Source organism: Amblyraja radiata, chromosome 29 (assembly GCF_010909765.2).
Source record: "Amblyraja radiata isolate CabotCenter1 chromosome 29, sAmbRad1.1.pri, whole genome shotgun sequence".
In the NCBI taxonomy this organism is placed as follows: Eukaryota; Metazoa; Chordata; class Chondrichthyes; order Rajiformes; family Rajidae; genus Amblyraja; species Amblyraja radiata.
The window spans coordinates 583,953-598,720 of record NC_045984.1 but is presented as its reverse complement, the minus strand read 5'-3'; the positions used below and the strand labels follow the sequence as shown (position 1 = coordinate 598,720).

The window sequence follows — 14,768 nt, the reverse complement described above, 5'->3', positions numbered from 1 at the left end:
ATGCTTTAATTTCAGGTCATCCAAGTAAGATTATTTTATATTTGTTTCAGAATGCTTCAATCTATGATAACTGAAAATTTCATTCAGTTCTCTTAATTTTTAAGAAAGTTATGGGCTTTTGGCTGTTCACGATCACAGCTTTTTTGCTATGTCCATAGAAAATCAATAGGGAACAAGATGCTCATTTCCGAGTATGAAAATGGCCATAACTTTTTAAATACTTGAGATATGAAAGTGAATTAGGTGTCAAATTAAACTTATTTTTATGCTTTATCTGATGGGATAAATTGCAGACTTGATTTTTAAAATCTCAAAATTTTGTAACATTGCTACATTGGGGGGAGGGGAGGGGACATTGAGCGGGAGGGGAGGGGACATTGAGGGGGGGACATTGAGGGGGAGGGGGCATTGGGACTGGATGGGAAGGGGGAAGGGGTTACAGAGACAGGCAAAATATAGCGTACAACTGATGCACATAAGGGGGCGTGTAATTGTAGGACGGGTGATTCACTCGTGCTGGCGTCAAGAGCACATGCAACGCGCACGCACGCTGTTATATCACATCTAGGATCAATCTGGAAGCGTACCCTCTGGTGATTACATAGTAGTATTTGTAATCTGTATCTTGTACAGATTACAAATACGGGACAAGGACAAGTGGAGGCCAAGTCACTGGATGGATTTAAGAGAGAGTTAGATAGAGCTCTCGGGGCTAGTGGAGTCACGGGAAATAGGGAGAAGGCAGGCACGGGTTATTGATAGGGGACAATCAGCCATGCTCACAATTGATGGCGGTGCTGGCTCGAAGGGCCGAATGGCCTCCTCCTGCACCTATTTTCAATGTTTCTATGTTTCTATAACAGGATGTACCGGCTAATAGGGGGCAGTTGGCAACTCTACCTCCCTCCCTCCACTCTCTGCCATCTCCAATGCCGCCCGCTGGTGCAGCTCCCGCCCGCTGGCAGACGGCGAGGGTCGAGGCTGGGATACTGGGGAGGTGGTGGCACAGTGATTGCGGTCCTCCCCTCTTGGCCAGCAGATATAATGGAGGGGGAAAGCGACTCTGTACAAATGAATATTTTAACCGTAATAATTCCAGCCCAATGATTGTGTTGCCCAATGATTGGCCAGCAGGCAGCGCTGCACCTGGTCCTCCTACAATGGAGGCGGTGAACCTGCTCCTCCCGGGCTGCAGGCGGCAGTATATGCCGCTGCAATCAGTCCACCGACCCACCAGTTGGGAGGAGCAGGTACAGTCGCTTTCCCCCTCCATTACATCTATTCCCCCTGCCCGCCCCCTCCCACGCACCCGAGGTGGAGGGGATAGGGGACCTTGATCTCCTCCCGCAGTGCCACACAATGGTGGAGGCCGAAACGGGCAGCCTGACTGTTGACATTGAAAAACTCAAATAGGGTTGAGGGCTTTGCGGGGGAGAGATGTCGAGAAGGGAGTGAGTGTTCGGAGGCAGTGGAGGTTATTGAGAAGCCTCCCCCTTCTTTGAGGGATTACTCCTGGATTGCACAGTGCGGGTTGGCATAACGACGGCTAACAAAGGATGCGAATGGCCTCCCACGCCAAGGGAGAGGGAGAAAGGACAGGCAAGGGAGAAGGAGGGGGTGATAGGAGGAGGGTGGATAAAGGTGGTGGAGGAAGAGGGAGGGTGCGGTTTTCATGCAGGATGTACCGTATATCAGAGGGAGTTTTGGGGATCAGATCTCTCGACGATTCGAGGGATGAGAGACCAGTTTCAGTGGGTTGTGCATTAAAGGCGGTGGGGGGGGGTAAAGAGGTCGTTTTTAGAGAGTGGTGGAAGGATGTAGGGAGGGGGATAGAGCATGAGGGAGTAAGATGGAGATGAGAGATAGGAAGGGGGAGGGGAAGTGGGTTCAGGAGGTAACCCAGTGAAGGGGGGAGTGTTTGCGGGAGAAATAGATAGGGACAAAGCTGTGGTGCAAGAGGGGAGAGAGAGGGAGATGGGGAAGGTGGTGAAAAACAAGGAGGGGGGAGGGGTTTGGGAAGAGGCCTGGAACCCTCAGGAACACCATTGGTGGAGATGTGACAATAACACACAGGTAGGGAGGGGTTTGCAGGGAAATCGGAGCCTCGTAGAGGGGTTGGAACCCCGACGGAAGGGTTTAGAGGGAGGGGAGCGGACTAGGGTGGAGGGGTTTGGTGTATGGACCGGCGTGGAAGGGTTTGGAGGGGGGGGGGGGGAGGTCCGGTGGAGGGATTTTGAGTAGTGGGACCGGAGTAGAGGGATTTGGAGATATAGAAGGTAGACAAAAGTGCTGGAGAAACTTAGCGGGTGCAGCACCATCTGTGGAGTGAAGGAAATAAGCAACGTTTCGGGCCAAAACTCTTTTTTGGAGATATAGAGAATGGCATGGTTGGGTTTGGAGGGTAGGAGACCATCATAAAGGGGAATGGAGGGGAGTGGACCATGATGGAGGGGTCGAGAAGCTTCATGGGGTGGGTCTGGTGGCTGTTTGGGATGGGTGGTGGGCCAGCCTGCCCTGGACAGCAAAGTGGCCTCAGGCCTGGGGCACACTGGGCTGGTCCACCGTTTCCCCCGCATCTCCAGTCTCATCCGTCGCCTCTTCCAACTTCTCCTTGAAGCCCCGTTTGAAGAATCCGACCTGCAGTGGGAGTGGGGGGAGAACAGAGATTAGCCTCCTCCGAGGGCAGCACAGTCGCTTCCGGCCTGTAGGTGGCAGCACAGACCCTCCCAGCGTGTATGGGGCAGCATTGTCCTCCCAACCTGTAGAGGGCAGCATTATCTCTCCTCCTGGCCTGTAGCGGGGGCAGCTCTCTCCCTCATCCTCCCAGCCTTTAGGGGGCAGCACTGTTCATCCTCCCGGCCTTTAGGTGACAGCATTGTCCCCTTCCTCCCTGCCTGTAGGGGGAGCTCTGTTCATCCTCCTCCCGGCCTTTAGGGGGCAGCACTGTCCCTTCTCCTCCCGGCCTGTAGGAGACAGCACTGACTCTCCCGGCCTATAGGGGGCAGTACTATCTCGCCTCCTCCCGGCCTGTAGGAGACAGCACTGACCCTCCCGGCCTGTAGGAGACAGAACTGACCCTCCCAGCCTGTAGGGGGCAGCACTGTCCCTCCTCCCGCCTCTAGGTGGCAGCATTGCCCTCTTCCTCCCTGCGTGTAGGGGGCGGCTCTGTTCATCCTACTCCCGGCCTGTAGGAGACAGCACTGACTCTCCCAGCCTATAGGGGGCAGTACTGTCCCGCCTCCTCCCGGCCTGTAGGAGACAGCACTGACCCTCCCGGCCTTTAGGGGGCGGCACTGACCCTCCCGGCCTATAGGGAGCAGCACTGTCCCTCCTTTTGAAGAGAGTTAGATTTAGTTGTTTGGGCTAAGGGAATCAAAGGACATGGGGGGGGGGGGAAGCAGGAACGGGATACTGAAGTGTTTAAGAAGGAACTGCAGATGCTGGAAAATCGAAGGTACACAAAAATGCAGGTGAATTTTAGCGGGTGCAGCAGCATCTATGGAGCAAAGGAAATAGGCAACGTTTCGGACCGAAACCCTTCTTCAGACTGTATGAGGTATATTCCGCTTGGGGAGACTGCATCCTGGGGGCATGAACATTGAATTCTCCCAATTTTGTTAGCCCTTGCTGTCTCCTCCCCTTCCTCAGCTCTCGGGCTGTCTCCTCCCATCTCTCAGCCTTCGGCTCCTCCTCTTCCTTTTTCCTTTCTTCTCCCCGCCCCCCCCCCCCCTCATCAGTCTGAAGAAGGGTTTCGGCCCGAAACGTTGCCTATTTCCTTCGCTCCACAGACGCTGCTGCACCCGCTGAGTTACTCCAGCATTTTTGTGTACCAACGGGATACTGATGTTGGATGATCAACCATGATCACATTGAATGGCGGTGATGGCTCAAAGGGCCGAATGGCCTCCTGCACCTTTTTTCTATGTTTCTATGTTTTGCGGCCTGTAGGGGGCAGCATTTGATAATATCAGGCATTTTGGGTGCTTGACAAAATGGAGGATTTCTGCTTCTGTAAAACTTGCTTGTCATATTTTGCAAAAGCTGCAAAGACCATGAGGATTATGGCTCCAGGGAGTCTGGGAAGGGTTTGAATGCAAGTTGATGTCCAGATGGCCTTTAATTGTCAATATGTATGAGATTTTGCGGAAGGATCTAGGTCCTGTTGCAAATGCATGCTTGGGATTGGTTGGGGAATGATGGGTTAGAATAATGTTGCCGACTATGTTGCATGGTCTTCGCGCTGTTACTCGTGATTGGTCAAGGAGAGGGGCCTTGCCCAAACTGTTTACTTTACCTGGTAGAATGTTTCTTTACCGAGCAGAATTGTTTCCCACTAAGTGGTTTTTATTGAAACTATGTTATGTGATGTTTTGTGATTGGGTTAGGAAACTGTCATTCAATGTATTTTGTAATCCATATTGATAATTGGCTTGTGGACGTTGCCCCCCCCCCCCCCCCCCCCCCACCCCATATATTTTCGCGCCACGGGTCTGTAAGGGTATAAAAGAGGGTAGAGCACACTGAGGTGTGCCGATCTTCTGGGATAACACATTGGAGTGTGCTGATCTTCTGGAGTTATTCTATTCACACGAGGCTGATGGACTTGAACGAGTAGAGACTAGGATCGGACACACGGTATTGGACCAGGCATTGTATGGGAGTTGTACAATGGAGAGAGTTGGATTTCCAGTGTTCGTATTCGGTGTTTGACTGAACACTAGGGGGGTAAGACTAGAACCGGAATTAACACATTATCCTTCCAACTGGTCTGAAGGGGGCGCTCCGGCCTGGGGACGGGGTCATGGCCAACTCTCCAGTTGCCCCCTCCCCCTGACCCTCCCTATCTCACCCTAGCGCCCCTCTCCCCTGCTGCCTTCCCCCCAACCTTTACCTCACCTCCCCTCCCTCACCTTGTAGAGGACGGCGGCCACAATGAGCAGCAGGACCAGGCCTCCCACTGTGCTGCCCACGATCACTGGCAGCATATTCTGCTCCTTCACCACCTCCACCCGTGTGGTCACCTGCCGGGAACAGAAGATGCCACGTCAGGGAGAGCCCCAGCACCCACCATCCCCCCCCCCCCTTATTACTCCCCTTCCCCTCATCCCTCACTACCCCTCCGGCTCCTGGACCCTCTCCCAGCCTTTAACCCCATCCCCGTCTCTAACCCTCTCCCATCTCACCACGACAACCTCCTCCCCATCTCTGTGGCCCCACTCCCCTTGTCTGTCACCCCCTTCCCCGTTTCAGCGACCCCCCTCCCCGTCTCCATCCCCACTCCCCGTCTGTGACTCCCCTCCCCGCTCGCGGCAACTACCCCCTTCTGTCTCACCGTTGCCTCCTTGAACTTGGTTGTTGCCTGAGAGATGTGGATGTATTTGTTCTCATCGTACCGCACCCTCGCGAAGCTACTCAGCTTCAATTCCTCAGCTTTCAGCTGTCAGGGAATTGGAAAGATGGATATTCATCCTGCAGCTCCCTCCCCTCATCTGCCCTCCCCCTCCCTCAGTGTGTCGCAGCATCTCCTCCCCTCCACGTCACCTCCCGCAGTGTGCTTCCACGTCCCCTCCCCGTCCCCCTCCCCTCCCCGTCCCCCTCCCCTCCCAGTCCCCTCCCCCCCCCCGCAGTGTGCTTCCCCGTCCCCTCCCCGTCCCCCCCCCCTCCCAGCCCCCTCCCCCCCCCCCGCAGTGTGCTTCCCCGTCCCCTCCCCGTCCCCCTCCCCTCCCAGTCCCCTCCCCCCCTCCCGCAGTGTGCTTCCCTGTCCCCTCCCCTCACAGTCCCCTCCCGCAGTGTACTTCCACGTTCCCCTCCCCTCCCCTCCCCTCCCCGTTCCTTCCCCTCCCCTCCCCGTCCCCTCCCCTCCCCATCCCATCTCAGTGTGCCAGCCCTCCCCTCCCCCTCCCACAGTGTGCTGTTCCTCCCCTCCCCTCACCCACCCCTCCCCATCTCAGTGTGCCGCCCCTCCCCTCCCCCTCCCACAGTATGCTGTTCCTCCCCTCCCCGTCCCCTCCCCTCCCCATCTCAGTGTGCCGCCCCTCCCCTCCCCACCCACAACGCTCCATCGCTCCTTACCAGTGCAGGATTGGACCAGCTGATGTTTCCAGCGATGTTGAAGACCGGATGGTCTCTGTATCTCAAGGATTGGATGTCACAGACAAACAGAGCGCAGGAGGTCTTGTTACACTTCTGTTGGGGTGAGAGAGAGTGAAGGAGAGAGGGCAGGGAGGGGGAGGGGGAGGGGGAGAAGGAGGGGCAGAGGTAGGGGGAGGGAGGTGATGAGGGCTGAGGGAGGGGGAGGGGGAGATGGAGGGGGAAAGGGAGGGAGGGGAGAGGGAAAGGTGGGAAGGTGAAGAGGGCAGAGAGAGAGAGGGAACGAGAGATGGTAGGAGACTGGGATATGGAGGAGGGGGAGGGTGATAGGAGGAGGAGGTGGAAGATGTGGAGGAGAGAAGGAGGTGGGGCAGGGGATGTGGGGGGGGGTGTAGAGGAAGGAGGAGAGGGAGAAGGTGGCGGGGAGAGCGGGAGATGGAGGGGAGGAGTGAATGAGAGGGATGAGGGGGGAGAGATGGAGGATGAATGGGTAGAGGGGTAGGTGGAGGGGAAGAGCGGGAGAAGGAGGAGGGAAAGAGAGATGAGGGGGGGATGAGGAGGGGGAAAGAAGGATGAGGGGTAGAGAGGGAGGAGGGGGTAGAGAGGAGGGGGATGGAGGAGGGGAGGGTGTCTAGTACCTTTGAGGGGTCCATCTCCTCAATCTGAGGCAAGTCCAACTTCTTCTGACAGGACTTGACCCTATGCTAGGGGAGAGAGGGGAGTACGTGAGGGGAGAGACCGCACACCCCCCCCTCTCTCTCGCGCTCCCACCTCCCCAGTCTCCCCCCTCTCTACACACCCTGCTTTCCTCCCTTCTCTCCCCCTCAGCACTCACACCCCCTCTATACACCCCCCTCTACCTCACTACCTTCGTTCCCCATACCCTCTCCATGCACCCCTTCCCCATACTCTCTCCCTTCTCCCTCCTTGCTCTCCCCTGCACCCCTCTCCCCATCCCACTCTCACCGCACATCTCTCTCTCTCCCCCACCTTCCTCCCCTCTCACCCTCTACCCACTCTCTCTACAACTCTTCCCCACACTCTTTCCCTTCTCCTCTCTCTCCCCCCTCCCCTCCCCGCTCCACTCGCCCCCTCTCCTCTTCCTCACCCAGGGGCTGGACACTTGCAGGTCATCCCAGGTCAGGCCCGGCCAGATCTTCACATGGACGAGGAAGGTGATGCTCACAGCAAGACTCCGCTGTTCCAAGTTTTCCACCTGAAGGTGTAGAGCTTGTCAGTTGGGGGTTTCTACTCTCTCCCCATCCCCCTCTCCCTATTCCACCCAAAAATGTTTTCACCCAGCGAGTTGTGAATCTGTGGAATTCTCTGCCACAGAAGGCAATGGAGACCGATTCATTGGATGTTTTCAGTTAGATTTAGCGACCCCCCTCCCGTCTCCGTTAACCCCCCACTGCCCGCACGCAGCCCCCCATATCTCCATTAAGCTCTGCCCCTCTCACCCTAAAGCAATGCCCCAACATAGATATTCTGGGTGATAATATAAAACATAGGGGTGGCACAATAGCACAGCAGTAGTGTTATGGGCCTGTCCCACTTTCGGCGATTTTTCAGCAGACTGCGGCGACTGTCAAGTTGCCGGCAATTGCCTGAAAAACCGGGAAATGGAACAGCGACTGTCAGAATTGAACATATACACACACACACACATCGCAAAGGCGGGGGCCACGGCAAGCAGGTGAGGGCTGTCTGAAATTCACATGGTACAAAAGCTCACTAATGGGGAGGAGAGTATGGCCAAGTGTAATAGGGATCGTTGTGAAAGGTGAGATGCGTAAGGTATTAAAAATATTGTATATGAATGTGTGGTGTAAGAAGAAAAGTAGATGAGCTTGAGGCTCAGTTAGGGGTTGGTAGATATGACATTGTGGGGATTGCTGAGACGTGGCTGCAGGAGGATCGGGCCTGGGAACAATATTCAGGGTTAAACATCCTATAGAAAGGACAGGCAAGTGGGCAGAGGAGGCGGGGTAGCTCTGCTGGTGAGGGATAGAATTCAGTCCCTTGCGAAGGAAGGCATAGGGACTGACGAGGTAGAGTCACTGTGGATTGAGTTCAGGAATTGTAAAGGCAAGAAGACACTAATTGGTGTTATCTACAAATAGTAGCCTGGATGTAGGGTGTAAGTTGAAGCAGGAGTTAAAACTGGCATGTAACAAAGGTAATGCCACTGTGGTGATGGGGGATTTCAATATGCAGGTAGACTGGGAAAATCAGGTTGGTTCAGGACCCCACGAAAGAGAGTTTGTAGAATGCCTCTGAGATGGATTGTAATGGACCCGACCAGAGAAAAGTCAATTCTGGATTTAGTGTTGTCCAATGAACCAGATATGATAAGAGAACTCGAGGTAAAGGAACGGCTTGGAGCAGGCACGTGCAAGGTAGGTACTGCCTACCCCGACTAAAATTATAAAATGGTAATTACAAAATATAAATAGTAAAGGCATGGGAGAATTATGCCTATCTAAGAGATCGATCTATTAGGTAGGCATAATTCTCCGTGCCTTTCAACCGCAGCACTTGCAACACACGAAGGTCTGTGCAGCCCACGTGCCGTCAGCGCTACTTCAAGCTGTCAATTTCAAGGGGAGCTGAAGGCAGCTGAAACTCTGCCTTTGCAGTACTGTGCAGGCGTAGCAGCCTAGTTTCTTGGCGGGTTTTTCAAATATGGATTGCCATTATCTGAAGAGTATCTTAGGAAACAAATACAGAAGAATGGAGTTTGTGTACCGACAATGTGGTAAGTACATTTCTTAGTGCTATATGTTTTTAAATACCATATTTCCCGGGTTGGGAAAGAGTTCCTTTCACAGCTTTTGGGGAGTCGGGCCCGGGGTAAAGTTGTGGGGAGGACAGGAGTGTTGTGAAGGAGGGGGTCGGATTCATGGCACTTGCGACGCTCCTTGCACGGTGGCGTGCAATGCCACCGCATTGAGGCGGGGGGGAGAAATAGCTCGGGTGGCTGTGAGCGGCCGCCGGGCCGGACAGTGGAATGGGCCGCCACCTCAGCTCTTTCTGCCGGCCCCCGCTCACCTCTGGCATCTCTCCATCTAAAAAAACTCTCTCCTGCCGCTTGCCGGCCTCACTCATGTCAGCCGCTTCCCGCAAATCCTTAAATTCCGACAGTGCGATTGAAGTTACTCGGCTGTGGGAATTTAAGGATTTGCAGGAAGCGGCTGACATGAGCAAAGTTGGCGAGCGGCAGGTGAGAGATGTTCAGACGGAGAGCACTGCCAAAGGTGAGCGGGCCGGCAGAAGGGGCTGAAGTGGCGGGTCCTGGCAGCCACTCGCAGCTACCCGAGCTGTTTCTATCCCCGGCCACAACGCAGTGGCTCCACGTCCTGAGCGTCGCAGAAGCGATGAGTGAGTGAGTTACTGGCATGAACCCCGACCCTCTCCTGCCCTCCCCGCAACTTTACCCCTGGTCAGACTCTCCATACGCTGTGAAAGGAACTCTCCCCCCAATTGGTCCCTTGAACAAGTGTTGTCATTCAATAAGATGACAACTGATTCATCTTGTCCCGGTGTGCTCCCGTTTTTCCCACCATCTCTCCACCTGCCATCACCCTTCACCCCCCACCCATTCAGTAATGCAGAATAAAGGAGAGTTGGAGCCTCGGCCAAATTGAATTGTTACTGTCTTTATTTTAATTTGTTTATTTTTACGGAGAGAACAATCTGCATGTGCGCATTAAGTTTTTTATAAAAAGCCGACTGACTGCCTACCCTGAGTAATTACTCACGGCAAGTGCCTGGCTTGGAGGTAGTGACCATAATATGATTAGTTTAATCTGCAATTTGAGAAGGAGAAGGTTAAATCGGAAGTGTCAGTGATGCAGTTGAACAAAGGGGACTATGAAGGCATGAGAGGGGAGCTGGCCAAAGTAGACTGGAAAGGGATCCTAGCAGGAATGATGGTGGAACAGCAATGGCAGGAATTTCTGGGCATAATCCAGAAGACGCAGGATAATTTAATTCCAAAAAGGAAGAAAGATTCTAAGGAGGCAACCGTGGCTGACAAGAGAAGTAAGTGATAGAATAAAACAAAAAAAACAACAAGGAAATGGCAGATTAGTTGAACAAGTACTTCGGATCTGTCTTCACTAAGGAAGACACAAACAATCTCCCAGGTACTGTAGGACAGAGGATCTAAGGGGGTAAAGGAACTGAAAGAATTTTTCATTGGACGAGAAAGAGTATTGGGTAGGCTAATGGACTGAAGGATAATAAATCTCTTATGCCTGATGGTCTGCATCCCAGGGTCCTCAGGGAGGTGGCTCTAGAAATAGTGGACGCATTGGTGATCATTTTCCAATGTTCAATAGATTCAGGATTAGTTCCTGTGGATTGGAGGATAGCTAATGTTATCCCACTTTTCAAGAAAGGGGAGAGATAGAAAGCAAGAGAGAGGGGCGAGGGGAATTACAGACCAGTTAGCCTGATTTCGGTGGTGGGAACGATGCTGGAGTCAATTATTAAAGAGGTAATAATGGGGCATTTGGATAGCAGTAGAAGGATTAGTCCAAGTTAACATGGATTTATGAAAGGGAAATCAGGCTCGACTAATCTTCTGGAATTTTTTGAGAATGTTACAAGTAAAATGGATGAAGGGGAGCCAGTGGATGTAGTGTATCTAGTGTGTCTGTGTGTGGGTGTGTGTATGGGTTTGTGTGTGTGTTTGTGTGTGTGTGTGGGTGTGCCGGTGTGTGTGTGTAGGTGTATGTGTGTGCTTGTGTGCATATGAGCATGTGCATGTGTGTGAATGTGTCTGTGTGCGCATGTATGTGTGTATAGGTGTGTGTTGGTGTGTATGTGTGTGATTATGTGTGTATATGTATGCATGTGTCTGGCTGTGTGTGTGTGTGTGTGTATGTGTCTGTGTGTATGTATTAGTGTGTATGTGTCAGTGTGTATGTGTGTTTGAGTGTATATGTGTATGAATGTGCATAAGTTTGTGTGTGTGTTTGTGCATGTGTGTTTGTGTGGATTTGCGTATGTATGTTTGTGTGCTTATGTGTGTTTTTGTGTGTGCACATGTATGTATGTGTATGGGTGCGTGTATGTGTGACTGGGTGTGCGGATGTGCGTGTGTGTGTGTGTGTGTGTATATAGGTGTGTGGCTGTGTACGTGTGAGTGTGTCTGTATGTGTGTATGGGTCTGTATATGTATATGTGTGTGTAAGTGTGTATGTTGTTTTGAGTGTGTGTGTATATATATGTGTGTGTGTATGTATGGATGTGTGAGTGTGTGTATGTGTCTATGCGTGTGTATGTGAGTGTGTGTTTGTGTAGGCGTGAGTGTAGGTGTGTATGTGTTCATGTGTATGTGTGTGCACACGCATGTGTGTGTATGCGTGAATATGTGTGTGTGTATGAGAGAGTGTGTATGTGTGCGTGTGTGTGAGAGAGTGTGTATGTGTGCGCGTGTGTGAGAGAGAGTGTGTGTGTGTGTGAGAGAGTGTATGTGTGTGTGTGTATGAGAGTGTGTGTATGTGTGCGTGTGCGTGTGTGTGTGTGTGTGTGTGAGAGAGTGTGTGTATGTGTGCGTGTGTGTGTGTGTGTGTGTGTGAGAGAGTGTGTGTATGTGTGCGTGTGCGTGTGCGTGTGTGTGTGAGAGAGTGTGTGTATGTGTGCGTGTGGTGTGTTAATTGGCCCTCTGTTAATCTCCCCTGAGTGTAGGGAGTGGATGAGAATGTGGGATAATGGAGAACTGGTGTGAATGGGTGGTCGATGGTCAGCATGGATTCAGTGGGCTGAAGGGCCTGTTTCCGTGTTGTATCTTTCAATCAGTCAATTGAAACAGGAATGGCAACAGGCCCTTCAGCCCACCGGGTCCATGCCGATCATCAATTACGCATTCGCCCGGTGGGGAATCGCCTCAGCGCAGAGGGAGAAGAGGAGGGAAGAGACTGCAGCCCTAAGATTTTTGCCTCCATCACAGTGAGGAGGTGCTTGGTGGACTCACTGTTGTGGATGTTAATTTGTGTTTACTGTCTGTTCTGTTGTTTATTATTGTATGTATGGCTGCAGGTAACGACATTTCGTTCAGACCGTAAGGTCTGAATGACAAACAAAGGATCTAATCTAATTCACACTAATTCTATGTTCACCCACTGGGAGAGAGCTAGTAAAGGAAGGAGGGCTGAGAGTGTCAGAGGAGAGAGAGAGGATGAAGCAATGAGGGATGAGAATGAGAGGCAGAGAGTGAAGGGGAAATGGGGAGAGAAGAGAGAGGATAGGGGGAAGATAGGATAAGGGAGAGGGAGGAGTGGAGAGGAGGACAGGGGGAGAGAGGAGAATGGTGAGAGGGTGGAGGGGGGAGAAGAGGGTGAGGGAAGACAGAGGGGTAGCGAGGTTAGGGGAGGAGAATGACCCCTCTCGCCCTAAAATCTCTGCCCTCTCGTCTTTGACATTTCCACCCCGGGGGGTGAAAAAGGTTCCGACGGGTAATTTACCCCCCTGGGGTAATATCCTTCGATCAGGTCTCCCCTCAACCTCTGAAGTCCCAAAGGAAACAGTCCGTGTGTCCAACCTCTCCCTGCAGCTGAGACGCTCTAATCCAGGCAACATTCTGGTAAACCTCCTCTGCACCATCTCCAAAGCCTCCACATCCTCTAAATGTTGCCGCTCCCAGCCCTGGAGCTGGCAAGGGGGGGGGGGGGGGGGGGGGGGGGGGGGAAGAGGGAGAGCAAGCGAGCAGCGGGGGGAGAGTTACCTTGTAGGCGTGAGAGATGGTCTTTGTTTCAGCCTTGCTCGTCGTGAAGTTAATGTATTGTGTAGAGTCGATACTGGGACAAGATAAAACAAAGTTTCAGACCCTCTGTGCCCCCCCCCCCCCCACTCGTCCCCCTCCCCACCCTTCCCCCTCCCCATCACATCCCCCAACCCCCCCACCCTTCTCCCTCTCCCCCCTCCCCCCTCCCACTTTCCCTCCCCCTCCCGAGCGTCTGTGCTTCAGCCACTCACCCTTTGATGATGACGTTAACCTCGTATTTAACTATGATGCTCTTTAATTGGAAGCTGCCTCGTGTGTCATGGGCTTCATTGTTACTGGCAACAAAGAACATTTGAGCTGGGATCAGTTCCCACGATAGGAATACACGTACCCCCCCTCCCCCCCCCCACAACACTCCTTCATCTCCCACAGCGCTCCCTCCTCACTACCCCTTACATCTGCCCCCGCTCATCTCCCCTCCCCCCCCCTCATCTCCCCTCCCCACCCCGGGGTCTGTGGTCACCTGCTGGCGTTGACGCTGATTTCCACCGTGTCCTTCCAGTCCGCCTGCGGGTCCACATCGAAGATCGTGTGGAACTTCATCTGTGGGTGAGAGAGGGACGGGGCAGGCAGCCGTGAGTCAGAGCAGGGGGAGAGAGGGGTGAGAGAGAAGGTGGTGAGAGAGGGGGGGGAGAGAGGGGGGCAGAAAGAGATGGGGGAGAGAGAGAGAGAGAGATGGGGGAGAGAGATGGGGGAGAGAGAGAGAGAGATGGGGGAGAGAGAGAGAGAGAGATGGGGGAGAGAGAGAGAGATGGGGGAGAGAGAGAGATGGGGGAGAGAGAGAGAGAGAGAGAGAGAGGGGAGAGAGAGGGAGAGAGATGGGGAGAGAGAGAGAGAGAGATGGGGAGGGAGAGAGATGGTGGGGAGAGAGAGAGAGATGGGGAGGAGAAGATGGGAGAGAGAGATGGGGAGAGAGAGATGGGGGAGAGAGAGAGATGGGGGAGAGAGAGAGAGATGGGGGAGAGAGAGAGATGGGGGAGAGAGAGATGGGGGAGAGAGAGAGAGATGGGGGAGAGAGAGAGATGGGGGAGAGAGAGAGATGGGGGAGAGAGAGATGGGGGAGAGAGGGGTGATGGGCCCCAATTGTGGATGGGCTAGAACCACTCCACAGGGCTGAACATCCTACTGCCACCCTCTCTCCCCCTCCCTTTCCCTCTCCCCCCCCCCCGCTCACCGTGCTGTTGGTTCTGAAGATGGGGTGACTGATGAGACAACGCACGGATCGCAGCCCCAATGCAGCCGGCTCCGTTCCATCGTTGCATTCAATTTTGCCGCGGCGACTCGACTGGAAGGGGAGAGGTCATCAGTCTCCGTGTTTCCCCTCCTCTCCCACCTCCTGTCCCCCACTCCCCCTCCCCTCTTACCTCCACCCGCTCTTCTTCTCCCCCCTCCTCCCTTTCCCTGTCCCTCGTTTCCCCTTCTCCTCCTCTTCGTTCTCACTCCCCTCAATCCCCTCCCCCCCCACTCCTGTTCTCCCCCCCCTCCTTCTCACCCCCCTGGACTCCCCATCCTTCTTCCCACCCCGCCCTGTCACCCTCTCATCCTTCACTCCCACTCTTTCCCAGCAGGTGAACATGGAACACTTGTCAACAGGTGGTCAGCGCGGACTCAGTGGGCCAAAGGGCCGGTTTCGATTGACTGATTGAAAAATGCACCATGGAAACAGGCCCTTCGGCCCATCAAGTCCACGCCGACCACTGATCACCCGTTCCCATCCACTACCTACACACCAGGGGCTATTTTATAGAAGGTAATTAACCTACAAACCGGCACGTCTTTGGGACATGTGACACACACACACTCCGAGGTCAGGATCAAACCGGGTCCCTGGCGCTGCAAGGCAGCGGCACTGCCAGCTGCACCACTGTGCCGCCCCTTTAAACAG

The 14,768-nt window shown here is 53.7% G+C and overlaps 1 protein-coding gene across 1 annotated transcript in view; it reads right to left on the bottom strand.

Moving 5' to 3' along the window:
- Positions 1–1,260: 1,260 nt before the first annotated feature.
- LOC116989739 (integrin alpha-D-like) overlaps positions 1,261–14,768 on the bottom strand; it is a 91,060-nt gene continuing 77,552 nt past the window's right edge. Inside the window, exons 16-25 of the mRNA XM_033047332.1 lie at positions 14,058–14,168; positions 13,347–13,426; positions 13,075–13,158; positions 12,824–12,896; positions 7,199–7,306; positions 6,729–6,794; positions 6,073–6,186; positions 5,333–5,437; positions 4,911–5,021; positions 1,261–2,637 (exon numbers count right to left, since the gene is read on the bottom strand). Coding sequence (XP_032903223.1) covers positions 2,533–2,637; positions 4,911–5,021; positions 5,333–5,437; positions 6,073–6,186; positions 6,729–6,794; positions 7,199–7,306; positions 12,824–12,896; positions 13,075–13,158; positions 13,347–13,426; positions 14,058–14,168 — 957 coding nt within the window. The 3' untranslated portion in view covers positions 1,261–2,532. The remainder of the gene's footprint in view (positions 2,638–4,910; positions 5,022–5,332; positions 5,438–6,072; positions 6,187–6,728; positions 6,795–7,198; positions 7,307–12,823; positions 12,897–13,074; positions 13,159–13,346; positions 13,427–14,057; positions 14,169–14,768) is intronic.